Below are 15,430 nucleotides of genomic sequence, written 5' to 3'. Positions count from 1 at the left end.
CCAACAATTGTTTAAGAGCTGTGGTGGCACAGTGGTTAGAATGCAGTATTGCAGGCTAATTCTGCCGACTGCCAGCAGTGTGATTCTCACTGGCTCAAGGTTGACTCAGCCTTCCATCCTTCAAATGTCGGTATAATGAGAATCCAGATTGTTGGAAGCAATAGGCTGATTCTGTAAACTGCTTAGAGAAGACTGTAAAGCCCTATGAAGCAGTATATAAGTCTAAGTGCTATTGCTAAGTGCTAATTATGAATATATATTTCAATGCATTTTAATATGCTTGGTGGGCATGGCTTGGTGGTCATGTGACTGGGAAAACCAACTATCACACTTTACACAAAAATAACACAAAAGCTACAGAACTGACTCACACACAATGTAAAAGCAGCTGGACTTCACAGCTGTTCCTGCAACAAGCAGGAACCTCACAGAATCACAGAGAGCTCAAAAACAAACTATCACACTTTACACAAAAATACTGGTTCGGGCAACAGGTAGTAAAAAAGTGCTTTAAAAAGTAAAAAAAAAAAAGTTCCCACGATCACGCAGCATAGGTGATTGTCACAGCTGATTGTTGCAACCTTTTAAAAACTTTTTTAAAGCATTTTTTTACTACCTATTGTCGGAACTGGTAGTAAAAAAAATGCTTTAAAAAAGTTTTTAAAAGTTCCGAGGATAGTTGTGCTGTGCGATCATGGGAACTTTTTTTTTTTACTTTTTAAAGCATTTTTTTACTACTGGTTCCAGCAAACCAGCAGCATTTTCACTACCAGTTCAGGCGAACTGCCCCGAACTGGTAGCATTTCACCCCTGCCTTTGGGGCTCCAAATGACAGAGCTGTGATCATCTGATGCACGTTGATAAAATAGCAAAGACATGCAGGTAGTCCTTCACTTATAACCATTCATTTAGTGACTGTTCAAAATTACAACAGCTTATGACTGACCCTCACATTTTATGACTGTCATAGTATCCCCATGGCCATGTGAACATAATCTGGACGCTTGGCAACTGGCATGCATTTACGATCATTGCAGTGTCCTGGGATCATGTGATTCCCATTTGTGAACTTCCCAGATTCCAACAAACAAAGTCAATGGGAGAAGTCAAATTTACTTAATGATCATGTGATTCACTTAACAACTGCGGTGATTTGCTTAACAACCATGACATGAAAGATTGTAAAATCAGGCATGATGACCTTAACAATTGCCTTGCTTAGCGATAGAAATTCTGGCCCCAATTAGGGCTATAAGTCGAGGTATATCTGTATGAAGGAACGTTGGCTGATCTCCCACATTGGGATGGGAGCTTCCTCTATCGTTTATATTCATCATCTTTGTTTTTATTACGCCCTATGCTAAAGTTTCAGAATAAGAAAAAAAATGAACATATAAATGGGTGTATATCAGGGTAATGTATATAAATGGTGTTCCCATCGCCAACTCTCTATTGAACATCCTGTTTGTGCAGGGATCTACCAATGCACGGGTCTCATAATGTGTCTTGTAGAAAAATTACGGTTTTAATGGCAAAGGTCTAGATACAATTTTTTTCAAACTTCCTAGGCCACAAAAACTAATACAAGAATACCTGGAACTACTGCTGCCTGTTTCACATGCACATAATATGATGAGCACAAACACTTCTGGGGGGGGGGGGAAGGGGAGGTCTCTGAATCGAATGACAAGCTTTCCCTTTCCAATGAACTATAGAAAAATGGCTGGAAATTGGTTGCATTCAAATGGTTTTGTGGGATGGTGATTGGTTCCCATTCAGTTTCTCATGGAATTCTACCAAGTTCTGGAACTTTGGATTTGGAGGCAAATCCAAAGTTCCATTCTGTGTCAGAATGTTAATTAAAAAATGGGACCTCAGAATGGAAGTAGCCCCCACTCCAATCTTATTCAGCTTTTTTCCATTTTGAACATCAGTATATGATGACAAAATAGAATGGACACATGTAACTTATTTACAATATAGTTGATTGTTCTGGATACATGTAGAATAGCAGTTTTGTATCTGTGTGGATGACTTTCTCCCTACAAGTGAAGAAAATGTGATCTCAGAATGGAAAGAAAAAGTTGACACCAACTAAATGAAACTGCCTTAAGGAGAGTTGCATTGTTACAGAAAAATAACAATGCAACTATCATCTACCATTCTAGTGGATGTATCTGGGTTCACTAAGCCTTAGCTACAGATACAGAAACCCTGAAGAGGACTAGTCTTAAAGGGAAAGTTGGTGTCATCAAACAAAGCCAACTACTGACACTATCAATTGTCCTCTCCTAGACAATGCCGGATACCTTCTCTTATATTCCAGAGGTCTTCAAGCAATTGTACTGCCTTCACAATATGTCAACATGTCTGATGCCATGTTTAACCTTGGATACATTATATAGACTTTTAGCTATTTACAGAATAAAAAAGGTAACACGGCCATAAAATTGGATTACTTTTAGAGGAGACTTTTGAAAAATAAGAAAGTGGTAAAACAGTATACGTGTGGAGGAAGCCAATTCTGTGCACAAAAGAAGAAAAACAAGGAACAGAAGCAGGGGTTGCTGAAGGATCAAAGATCTTGACATGAGTGAAGGTAGAAGAGATGTAGTAGAGAAGGCTCAAGTGGAATACGCAAAGAAATAAGAGAAGCAATGAGAGGTTAAAGCAAAGCTGTGAAGAAACTTACGAGTTGAATGGTTTGTATTTATACTGAAGTGATAGGTCATCAGAACAACCTGTTACAGTTTTAAAGGTTCTCTCAGTTTCTTTCAATCCACTTTGTTATTTTTGCAGTTTTTTTGCAAAACAAGTCTATTAATACAAAAATTGCAAATGAAAGTGCATGCAAAATTCACGAAGTAAAAAAAAACACCAGATAACTAAATATACACAAGAAAAATCCACACAAAATATATTCAATTTTAGACATTATACTATTGTTTTATCTCAGGTATGTATTTATTTTCTGCTCTTGCTACTTTCAATTGTTTTAATAGCTCAAAATCATTCAATGAGATGGCAGCTATATAATGGAATAAAATTACAAATGCTTTCAGAAAAGCATTTTTTTTTAAAAAAAATTGGCTGATGCTTAAACTGATGTAAACTTACATGGTGTTCATTTATACTGCAATGAAATCAGCAGCACTTAATTTTGAATAAACGTGTCTATAATTATACAAAGAAATCATTACTTCTTTTTTTAAAAAATAATTTTTATTGAACATTTTTTTAAAAAAAACAAACATACAAACAAACAAACAAACCAACAAAAAAAAAACACACAGATATTTACATCTTCTTTTCAACATTTTTGCATCAGTAATCTATATTTATATATTTTCTCTTTATTTATTTATTTATCATTTTTTCTATGCCGTTTTTTTCTTAATGTGCCAGTTGTTAATAATATATGTTGGCTCTATATCCAGCATGCTTAATGAATCATTGAGAAAATTAGTGTACTGTAGAAGCACCAAAAAGAGCTCAGTTGATTCTATGAATAAATTTAGAGGGTGCTAAAGTTAACCCCAAGCTGACCCAATCATGTATAGAGTTAAACTCATTTGACAGATCAATTACCTTGTGGAAATACAGTCAATTGACTTGTTTTGCATCCCTTGACCCCGCCCCCTCAAATCCCCAGCATTTGGGAAAGTATGGTTGCCCATGAATCCTGAAAGCATAGTCCACACCTCTGACTGCAGTTGCCAACAACGCCTTCTTGCTCCTACACAGCCAGTGGGGAAGAAGCTAGTAGTGCCATGTATCCTTACCAGCACTCAAATAGTTTAAGAGTTCAGGGATGCCACCTCCTGAAGCAAATGATGGGTGTTCTTGGTATCTCAAATGGTAATGCTTAACAAATGTGATTGTGTGCTGCCAAACTATTGATTATGTGATCTCACGTTGCTTAGTGGATAATTGGATTAAGCATTTTATGAGAATAGAATTACCGTATTTTCCGGCGTATAAGACGACTTTTTAACACATGAAAATCTTCTCAAAAGTCAGGGGTCATCTTATACACCGGGTGTCGTTCTCCTGTAACCAGGCAGACCAGCCCAAAAGGCTCTGACGAGCCTTAAATGGCTCTGGCGATCCAAGCTCTGACGATCTGCTAATCAGGCAACTCAGCTGGGATCGCCAGACCCATGTAAAAAGAAAAAACTTTTTTTCTTTCACATGGCTCTGACGATCCAAGCTCTGATGATCTGCTAATCAGGCAACTCAGCTGGGATCGCCAGAGCCATGTAAAAGGAAAAAAGTTTTCCTCCTCCAGCTTGCTTACCTTAGCTACTAGTCACAACGCTTGCCTTGCTTCGCTTGCCTGAATCCATTCCATCAGCAAGCAACTCCCTGCCTGCAATCAAGCAGGCAGGGAGTTGTGGACTTCAACTCCCAGAATTCCTCAGCCAGCAAAACAAAGCTGGCTGAGGAATTCTGGGAGTTGAAGTCTACAAGTCATAAAGTTGCCAAGGATGGACACCTTGGCAACTTTATGACTTGTAGACTTCAACTCCCAGAAAGAAAACAAAGTTTTTTTCCCCTTTGGGATCTTTAAAAAAAATAGTTAATTGGGGTTTTTTTTTAGTTGTTCTTTTTTAGACCTAGCCATTTAAAGTTTAGGAAGTTTTAAATTTAGCTTTCATATAAAAATAAAAATAAAATAAAATAAAATAATATTTGTGCAGCTTTCTGAGATTTAGTGTGTTTTTGTAATGTTTCACTCTAATTACACAAACACACAAAATCTCACAAAGCTGTATGTGGAATTTTATATGTGTAAAATGTGAAAGTTGGGTTTTGGAGCTTTTTGTGGCTGTGTGAGGTTCCTGTTTGTTGCAGGGGCCATTTTGGGTCTAGCACAGCTGCTTTTACATTGTGGGTGAGCCAGTTGATGTTTTTTAATTTTTATTTGGTGTGCGTTGGAAGACGGGTAGTCTTATACAGCGAGTATAACCCAAACCCTATATTTTAACAGGAAAATTTGGGGGTCGTCTTATACGCCGGAAAATACGGTACTGTGTATTATTTTATTTTAATTTAATTTAATTCAATATTTAAATTTATATACCGCCCTTCTCCTGAAGGACTTAGGGCAGTGAACAGCCATAGATAAAAAAGCATAGAATACAAAATTTAAAAACAATTTACAAATATATTAAGCAATTTGGCCCAACAGTTAAAATCCCCCATTTAAAATTCAAATTTAAAATTACACCATTAGAGAGTTAGGCCAGCCTGGCTTGATGAAATAAAAAAGTTTTGAGGGCCCGATGGAAAGTACGTAGATCTGGAATCATCCGTATCTCCGGGGGGAGCTCGTTCCAGAGGGCAGATGCTCCCACAGAGAAAGCTCTCCCCCTGGGGGCCGCCAGTCGACATTGTTTGGCCGACGGCACCCGGAGGAGCCCCTCTCTGTGCGAGCGAACTGGCTGGTGGGAAGCTCTTGATGGCAGAAGGTGGTCTCGTAAGTATCCAGGTCCTAAGCCATGGAGCGCTCTAAAGGTGGTCACCAACACCTTGAATCGCACCCAGAGGACCATCGGGAGCCAGTGCAGCTCACGCCATTTACATCGTTTAATTACGAATCTGAATAATAATCAATAGATTCCTATGCTACATGATAAACAGCATATTTTTTTTTTTCTGGTGGTCTGTTGAGTCATTATTAGTCTAGTTTATCCCTTATCTCTAGATTAGGGATGTTAGTTGGAAATGACTTTTTTAAACATTTAGGAGATATTATTTGTCCACAGGCTAAGAAAGTGAGCGATATTGATCTATGATATAAAATTATCTGACATAATTAAAGGCAACAAAGAGAGAAAATACTATCTACTTCTGGTCAGCCCTGAATGACAGAATTTCACCAAAGAGAACAAAATGCTTTTTCAACAATTACCTGTAGATGGCATTCATCCCATTGCTGTATGTGGCTCTTATAAGGAGTCTTTTTATATTCGCCAAAACAGTCATAAATTCCCTTTTGCTGACTGGGACGCCGTGCAGCATGAATAAGTTGTGCTTCAGTAAGACTTCTTCTGTGTGCTCTTCAAATGGGTTCAAGTGAATCCCTTCCTGCGATGTGCTTATTCTCAACCCACTTCCCTAATTATAAAAAAGGGCAAGGATGAAAACATTTTAAAAAAGCAAGTTTCAGTGCTGCGTTATTAGAGAGCGGAACCACCTTGATATGAATGCATACTGCATAGTGATGCTTTATATAGATGATGAATTCTCTAGAAACAATACCACCGTCTCTAGGAACGCACGGTCAACAATGGAAAAAGGTAAATCAGATCACCTCTTGCAAACTGGTGTCACATATTTATACTTTCATGAACATAAATAGAATTCTGTCCGGCATTCATTATCAAGTGGTTCAGAGGTAACACAAAATGAAATGAATACATATAAGTAGCACATGCTACCTCCAGAGTATGCAATTCAGATAACTTTTATTTTATGCTTTAATAGTGATTCGATACAGATCTTGGAAGGAATATTTTGATTCAATAAAGGTTTGTGTAATGAACTTCCTTAAAATAGTTTTGTAAAGCAAAGCACACACGTGTGTGCACGCACACCAACACATACACTTCAATGAAATAAAGCAGCCACACTGCTCTGTTTTGAATGGTCTTCTAGTTTAGCTAAAGGCCTAGCCCAGGGGTCAGCAACCTGCGGCTCTGGAGCCGCATGTGGCTCTTTCACTCCTCTGCTGGGCTCCTTGTCACTCAAAATATGCGTCACAACTGCCAATGTGTGACACCCGCCAGCACGCAATTTATTGAGCTTTACAATCCCTGGTAGGCCAACCATGGATAAATCCAAGAAAAGAAAAGTTTCAGAAGAAAACAGAATGTTTAATTCAACTACATATGCTAGTTTTGTGGCAGCTCAAGAAATACCATGTTTTGTGGCTCCCAGTGTTTTCTTTTCTGTGGGAAACAGGTCCAAATGGCTCTCTCATTGTTTAAGGTTGCAGACCCCTGACCTAGCATATATAGATATGGATATATTTGCATGCATCTGTCCTATTACTCTACTTTTAAATCAAACTCTGGATGGCTCAGAATCTTTTATACATATACATATAGATATAGACACACACACACACACACACACACACACACACACACACACGATAGATAGCTAGAGATAGAGATATATTTGTGTGTGTTTGTATGTGTTATTGTATATAACAATATATACAAACAATAAAACAAATCCAATAAAACCAAAATCAGAATGATCTGCCACAAGTATACCTCACTCATGCCAATCTCACCCTAGACCAGCTCTTGAAGGAAAAGTCAGGTCTTAAGTACTTTTCAGAAGATAAAAAGGGTAGAGCCTGCTGGGCCTCAAGGGGAAGGGTGTTTCTGCTGCTCTCTTTCCCATCTTTAAAATAAAAATCATTCGGTAACTTTTTTCGGGAAGAGAACTCTTGCAATGAGTTTCTTTCTTAGCCCTATGGATTCTGTTTACAGTGTGCTATTGGCAGTTTACACATTCATATCTAGTGAGATAATACTGTACCTCTATGATGACATCGGGCTGAAGGATGGCCTCAGCAATATCTTCTTCCCCAGCGAGGTCATATGAAACAGTAAATTTCAGATGTCCTCCAGCTGCTGTTATCTGTGGTTAAAGGGAAAAAAAAAAAAGAATGATACTGGTTATATAACAGAAAACATGCCTTTAACCATTTTGAACGGCTCTTTTCCAATTATAGGACTTTGAAGGGCAAAGACTTCTCGCTTAATGAAAGGACATGTGGATGATAGAGAGCTCCCAGGGAAGTGTCACTGTGAGCTGTCCCTGTCCTTACACAATCTCTCTTTGCCACAACCAGTGCGGCAATGCTCCGTCGTATAAGTAATGTTCCTCTAGGTCCTTTGTAAAGACTGGAATCCTAAGAAAAAGCAGTTTTCCCCTAAAGGTCTACCATAAAGGAAGTAACATATGTCACAGTATAATTTTCTTTTCATCTTTCTCTCTTGATCTCTCGCTTCTTACACTCTATTTTTTTATAAAACTCCCCAACATGTATTTGGCTGATATTATATTGTCAAAAGCAGGTGGAGGAACTGGGGGATATGTGCTCGTTTATCTGTCCTGCCTCTCTTAGTTTCTTCCCCATGTCCATTTTCCAGGTTCAGAGTTACTACAGAGGCAATCTGTGACAGCAGCTTGGAGGAGTAGGCTGCTATTATAGAATATTTTTTCCCTCTTTTTGACAAAGTATAATCTAAAATAGAAGAAATGTGTCCCTAGGAAGTCAAGCACATTTAATTTAAAGGAAAGTCACTATAATTTTTTCTTATAGCTGTATGTTGCTTTTTGTTTCACATTGGTCACTGGTTCAAAAACAGAATAAAGCAAGCAGTCCTTTGACTCTTAAGGTACTATAATGTTACATCTCTCTCTCTCTCTCTCTCTCTCTCTCTCTCTCTCTCTCTCTCTCTCTCTCTCTCTCTCTCTCTATATATATATATATATATATATATATATATGTTAAGCATTAACACTTTACTGATTGTGTTTGGTCTAGTGGTTAAGGTATCAGGCTAGAAATCGGGAGACCATTGAGTTCAAGTCCTGCCTTAGCCATGAAAGTCAACTATTGACTTTGGGCTTCTCTCTCTCTCTCTCTCTCTCTCTCTCTCTCTCTCTCTCTCTCTCTCTCTCTCCTCTCTTTCTCCCTCTCTCTCCCTCCCTCTCACCCTCTTCCCCTCTCTCTCTCCCCCTCTCTCAGCCCAAACATTGGGTTGCTGTTTTGGGGAAAACAGAAGGAAGAAGGTGTATTGGATATGTTTGCTGCCTTGAGTTATTTGTAAAAATCACTAAAAGTGGGACATAAACAAGCAAAATTCCAGGGAAAAAAGCAAATAAATTATATATAAAAATATGTATCAGGAATGCAGTAATTTTGCTTAATTCCTTGAAGTAAAAGGAATTCATTTTTAAGTTATTGGAATAAAGCAAAGTTCATTGTCAAATATAAAGAAAGGGCTGAGAATCAGAAAGCCCATACCACCACTGTGTACTTATGCAGCAAGTTCTCCACAGTACTTCACCTCAGAGTTCGATAAGGAAGTCCTCATATTTTTTGTTTAACAAGACATTTGTGTTATCTGCCAAAATGTGCGGAAGGTTGTAATAGAATGTTGTAACATCCATTCTTCTTGGTTCAGATATTTCATACAGAATAATATACCTTTGGTGAAGAAGTAGGAAAAGCTACATTTGAAGAAGCTACATGTCAAAGATATATATATTATGGAAAGTAGCATATAAAAATGCCTGTCAGGAAGAGTTGTGCATTATGGAAAACAGGATAAATGAAACTATGTTTCATAAAATGTGTCCAAAATGTATATATTAAGAGAAATGACTTACACTAAAGGAGGACTATGAAACAACAGTAGAGAGCAGACAAAATTAAGGCCTTAAAAGAAGTGAGGTAAGAAAGCCACAAAGTTTTTACTAGAATTGCAATGGAAGAATATCTACTAGGAAACTAAACTTGGGCCTGGCTATTCAGAGAAAGGTGATGAGACTTCAAGGACACCTTCTGGGCCATTAACCTACTAGTCTTCTGCACCTATGCAATATTTTGCACCCCTATAACAATGTGGACATTGTTATAAATCAGTGGTGGGTTGCTACTGGTTTGCCCTGGATCGGGCGAACTGGTAGCGGCAGTGGGAGGCTCCGCCCACCCACCCGGACGTCTCTGCGCCTGCGCAGAAGCATTGCACGCGTGTGTGAGCATGCCTGCACCCGCAAGTGAACCGGTAGCGACGGGATTTGAAACCCACTACTGGCCTAAATGTTGATAGATGAGGCTAAAGAATTGTATAAGTGACCAGTGTGGAAACTGCTTGAGAGTGCCCTAATACTCAGTAGGGAACTTCATTTAGAGTTGATTTACAGACTTATAGACTTACAGCTGAATTTTAATGATAGAAAACAGCTTTAAATCAGACTGATTTGCCTGACTGCCGTACTTGGTATCTGAACTACAGACACGGCACACCAATAAACCTACTTAGATAACTTACATAAATATGAACTAACTTTGATCAATGGCTTCTGTTAAGCGTCATTAACCACAAGAGATCTCAAATCAATTTCAGGCAGATCTGGAGAAGTAACGTAAGCTACAGGTAGTCCTCAACTTATGACCACAATTGAGCCCAAAGTGCTAAATAAGAAATTTGTTAAGTGAGTTTTGTCCCATTTTACAACTTTTCTCACCAGATTTGTTAAGTGAATCACTGCAATTGTTAAATTAGTCACATGATTGTTAAGTGAACCTGGCTTCCCCATTGACTTTGCTTGTCAGAAGGTCGCAAAAGGGGATCACGGTGGCGCAGTGGTTAAAGTGCAGTACTGCAGGCTACTTCTGCTGACTGCCAGCTGCCTGCAATTTGGCAGTTCAAATCTCACCAGGCTCAAGGTTGACCCAGCCTTTCATCCTTCCCAGGTGGATAAAATGAGGACCCAAATTGTTGGGGGCAATATGCTTACTCTGTGAACAGTTTACAGAGGGCTATAAAGAACTGTAAAGTGGTGTATAAGTCTAAATGGTATTGCTATTGCTATCACATGACCCCAGAACACAGCAACTGCCATAAATATGAGTCAGTTGCCAAGTGTCTGAATTCTGAACATATGACCATGGGGATGCTGCAATGGTCATTTAAGTGTGAAAAATGATCATAAAGTCACTTTTTTCAATGCCGCTGTAACTTTGAACAGTCTCTAAATGAACTGTTGTAAGTTGAGGACTACCTGTATGGGTATACATATGCCCAATGTATATACATATTGGGCATATGTATGTATATTTGTATCTATGTATGATGTTCGTCCATCGTTTTTAAAGAGGACCTTGACATCTAGGAGGTAGTGGGCTGTTCAGGGTGTGTCCGCAAGTGGCTGGTAAGGCCAATACGGGCACGGAATGTTCTGCCACATGTCGGGCAGACATGTGTGGGCACCACTGTTGCAGCATTTGCAGCTCTGGCTTTGAAGAATGCATGCTTCTCTTGTGCTACGGTTGTCCTTCTGTCTTCAAATGTCTGGCAGCCTTGATGGATCAACGTGCGCCATATTGATTGTGCCAGGGTTTACCAGGAGATGGTGTCGATATTCAGGGACTTGAGAGAGGCTTTCAGTGTGTCTTTGTATCCTTTGTCCCCCGTGCGATCACTTTCCTTGAGACAGCTTACTATAAAGGAGCTGTTTGGAGATGCGATGGTCTGGCATCCTTACAACATGGCCTGCCCAGCATGTCTGGGCTTTCATCAGCAGGTGTAAACTGATGGCAGGCCTGCTCTGGACAGGACTTCTGTGTCTGGCCCCTTGTCCTGCCACCGGATCCTCAGGAGTCTGCAGAAGCAGGTTGTGTAGAAGTGGTTCAGTTGCCTAATGTCCCTCCTGTATACAGTCCAAGTCTCACCGGCATACATCAGGGTAGTTAGCTCTACTGCTCGGTAGACTTTGAGCTTTGTAGCAAGGCTTATTCCATGGCAGTCCACACGTTGGTCAGTAGTCTGCTGAATTTGTGTGTATGTATGTATGTATGTATCAGGGATGGGCTCTACAATTTTTTACTACCAGTTCTGTGGGCGTGGCTTGATGGTCATGTGACAATTCTTTAGGATTTAGCAGAGGTACTGGTCTACCAGGCTTTTAACTGCTTGCAGAGCTGTACCGGTCTACCCATTTGTTTTTGGAGGTACCGGTCTACTCATTTGTTTTTGGAGGCACTAGTCTACCCATTTATTTTTTCAGGCACCGGTCTACTCATTTGTTTTTGGAGGCACCAGTCTACCACCCCACTGCCTTTTAACACTGATCAACTGTAGGGTGGCCCTTTGAAGCTTTGCGGCAAGAGTTTAAGCAGTTTTTTTCCTTCTAGCCCATCAGCTGGGACTCAGGAGGCAGCAATAGATTGGGGGTGGGGCCAAATAAAAGGTAAGAATAATGTGGGGGGGGGCGGGGGGGCAGAACCGGTTTGGTGATGTCATATCATCACTGCTACTGGCTCGGTGGAACCGGGCGGAACCGGGAGGAACCCACTACTGGTATATATTATGTATGTATGTATGTATGCATATATGTATGTAACAGTGTTCCGTGCACCTTTGGCATTTAATCATGCCGGCCATATGACCACGGAGACGTCTTCAGACAGCGCTGGCTCTTCGGCTTTGAAACGGAGATGAGCACCGCCTCCTAGAGTTGGGAACGACTAGCACATATGTGCAAGGGAAACCTTTACCTTTACCTTTTTTATGTAGGCACATACATATATTTGGTGTAAAGCCTCTGTCTATGATCTAATCGTTTAGTAACATGCATGATTAGAAATGTAATAAAACTAATGAATGATGAAAAGTATCTGTAAAAGTATCTAGAAGACCTCCAAGGTCCCTTCCAATGCTATCATTGGAATGCTATTATTTAGAATAACAGAGTTGGAAGGGACCTTGGAGGTCTTCTAGTCCAACCCCATGCTCAAGCAGGAGACCCTTATAGTACCATTTCAATGGTTGTCCAATCTCTTCTTAAAAACCTCCAGTGATGGAGCATCCCCAACTTTTGAAGGCAACATGTTCCACTGGTTAATTGTTCTAACTATCAGGAAATTTCTCCTTAACTGTGGCATCTGCTTCTGCAACACAGCCTCCACTTGTATGAAAAGGGGCTGGATTGATTTGGGGCTAGTGGCTGACCCTGTTAGATTTTCGTATTGATAAGAAAATGCAAGGCAAAGCTGGGGTAGATAGGACGTGCAGCAGGCGTTTCATTCTCTGTCTCTAAGGCTAGCCAGAGTTTTTCTCCATCTCAGTTTATCCCAAGCAATGAAGTCTTTTTCATCCGTATCTGTGCCATCAGAAGTATATGAGTGATTTTCATTTTGCTTTGCTTTTACTTTGCTTTTAATATTTGCTGCATATTGCAGACCTCTTACTATTCACACACTCTAGTGACCCATGACCCATAGCAAGAGACCTTCTGAATTAGCACTTATTTGATAGGATTTTTACTAGAAGTCTAAGAATACTAATATGAAATATACAAAACCTACGCTCTTTGCTTCTGTTACCAAGCTTACATTTCCAATATCACAATACGTTGGTTGTTTTAGAGCCCCTAATTTTTGACCTTCTCAAAGGAAATGCGATAATTGAAAAAAAAGCAGTGCTAATGTTAAAATTGATACATTCTGCAAAGTCAGGCATTCTATTAAGCACAATACCGAAAAGTGTTTATCCTTCATTTCCAAATGTATGATTCTGTGTTGAGTAAAAATGTGTGACAATCAGAGTTTGCTTTGGTGAGACAATAAAAATCGATTAAATAAATACAATACCCTAGAACAAGTTCAAATTGCTGATGGAATAAAATTGAACATAGTATGAACTGTGTGAAGATTTCTAACATTAATTCTTGTGCATGAATTGCCAATGAGTGCAGTTTGGTGAGTGTGTTTGAGCTTGTGTGAGTTGACTCTGAGAATTCTCACACCACTATGAATCCCAGAGCATTTGTATCTCAGCAAAGTTCTCCTTTTGGGCCAACTACAAGGCCTAGCAAGAGAAGAAAAGCATATGTGCAGATCAGAGGGTGAGTTCTTCTTACCTTTACTACCAATTCACAATGGGACCGCTCACACTCGCTTTGCTCACACATGTGCACTTCTGCGTATGCGCAGATCATCAATTATGACGTCTGGGCGGGTGGGCGGAGACTCCCACCGCTTTTACTACTGGTTCTAAAGAACCAGACAGAACCGGGAGCAACCCACCACAGGTGCAGATTAATGCAAGGATTTTCTATATTGCTATACAGGTAGTCTTTGACTTAAAACAATTTGTTTAGTGACTATTTGAAGTTACAATGGCATTGAAAAAAGTGACGTATGACCATTTTTCACACTTACGACCGTTACAGCATCCCCATGGTCACATAATCAAGTTTCAGATGCTTGACAATGGGTTCATATTTATGTCCTGAAGTCATGTGATCACTTTTTGCGACCTTCTGACAAGCAAAGTCAATTGGGAAGCCAGATTCAGTTAACAACTGTGTTACCAACTTATCAACGGCAGCGATCCACTTAACAACTATGGCAAGAAAGGTCATAAAATGGAGGCAAAATTCACTTAATAACTGTCTTCTGCTTAGCAACAGAAATTTTGGGTTCAGTTGTGGTCGTAACTTGAGGACTACCTGTATTTAATTTGATATCCTGGAGTTCAAGACAACTTAGAACTGGAAATTTGAGGAAGCTCTTCAGATAAATGAATGTAGACTGTGTAAACTACTCTTAGTGTCAGCTGGGACTTTCCCAGGAATGAAAGAATGGTTGAATTAAGCCCTACTCTTAGAAGATGGAGTTAGATGGAGTTCTTGAACCTACAATTATAGATTAGAGGTAAATTGTATGATCATCTATAGTTCTCTGTGGAATAATCATTTCCCCTTCTAATGGAGCATGTGTGGATAGTTTGGGATGCTTCTGGAGATGAGAAGCTGGGGGGGGGGAAGGTGCCCCCTTTCAAGTGACCCAGTTAGGGAAAATGAGAGACTAGAAAGGGAAGACATATTAAGCGTCAGAAGTCTTTGGCAGCTGGACACCATTCTTCTCTATTTATCATATACCATATTTTTCGGAGTATAAAACGCACCTCCCCCCCCCAAATGAATGTAGCACCGCCCAGCCTCGCAAACAGAGATTTCAGAGGCTGAAAGAAGCCTCTGAAAGAAGCTTCAGAAAAAAAGCCTCAGAAACAAAGCTTCAGAAGAAAAGCCTCTGAAAGGTTTTTATCTAAAATAATATGGCAAGTAACAAAAGAAGTAAAGGTTCTAGCCAAACTATGATAACAAATCTGGAGAATGACACAATAACCAACAGATCAGAAGAGGTTAATCTACAAACCAATACCAAAAAAAGGAGATTGAACAGAGTACAGATAGTCCTTCAGAATAAAAGCCTCTGAAAACAGCTTTAAAAAAAAGCCTCTGAAAGAAGCTTCAGAAAAAAAGGCTTTTTTTCTGAAGCTCTGTTTCAGAGGCTTTCAGAGGCCAAAAAAAAAAAAAAAAGCATGGCACAGAGCTCACAACCAATGAACCTATTGCTAAAATTCACCTCTGGAAACAGCTGATTGGGGGTATTCCGGGAGGCCAATCCACCCACCAATCAGTTTTTTTCTTATTTTCCTCCCCAAAAACTAAGGTGTGTCTTATACTCTGGTACGTCTTATACTCAGAAAAGTACGGTACTTATTACCGTAGTATGGTATTAATAACATATACTAATAGTATAATAGTCCCCTCTTTGGTGATATGGTTGTTAAGTATCAGGCTGGTTCCTACAACAGGATGTTATTTAGTT

The 15,430-nt window shown here is 39.6% G+C and overlaps 1 protein-coding gene across 8 annotated transcripts in view; it reads right to left on the bottom strand.

The window, feature by feature from the left end:
• LAMA2 (laminin subunit alpha 2) overlaps window positions 1-15,430 on the bottom strand; it is a 437,012-nt gene that overhangs the window by 205,123 nt on the left and 216,459 nt on the right. For all 8 annotated transcript variants that reach the window (XM_060692226.2, XM_060692227.2, XM_087882793.1 and 5 more), the window contains exons 13-14: window positions 7,555-7,656; window positions 5,915-6,120 (exon numbers count right to left, since the gene is read on the bottom strand). In XM_060692226.2, the coding sequence (XP_060548209.2) occupies window positions 5,915-6,120; window positions 7,555-7,656 (308 nt within the window). The remainder of the gene's footprint in view (window positions 1-5,914; window positions 6,121-7,554; window positions 7,657-15,430) is intronic.

This window comes from Pantherophis guttatus, chromosome 1 (assembly GCF_059756535.1).
Source record: "Pantherophis guttatus breed Tessera chromosome 1, ASM5975653v1, whole genome shotgun sequence".
Lineage (NCBI taxonomy): Eukaryota > Metazoa > Chordata > Lepidosauria > Squamata > Colubridae > Pantherophis > Pantherophis guttatus.
This window is presented reverse-complemented; position numbering and strand designations above follow the sequence as displayed.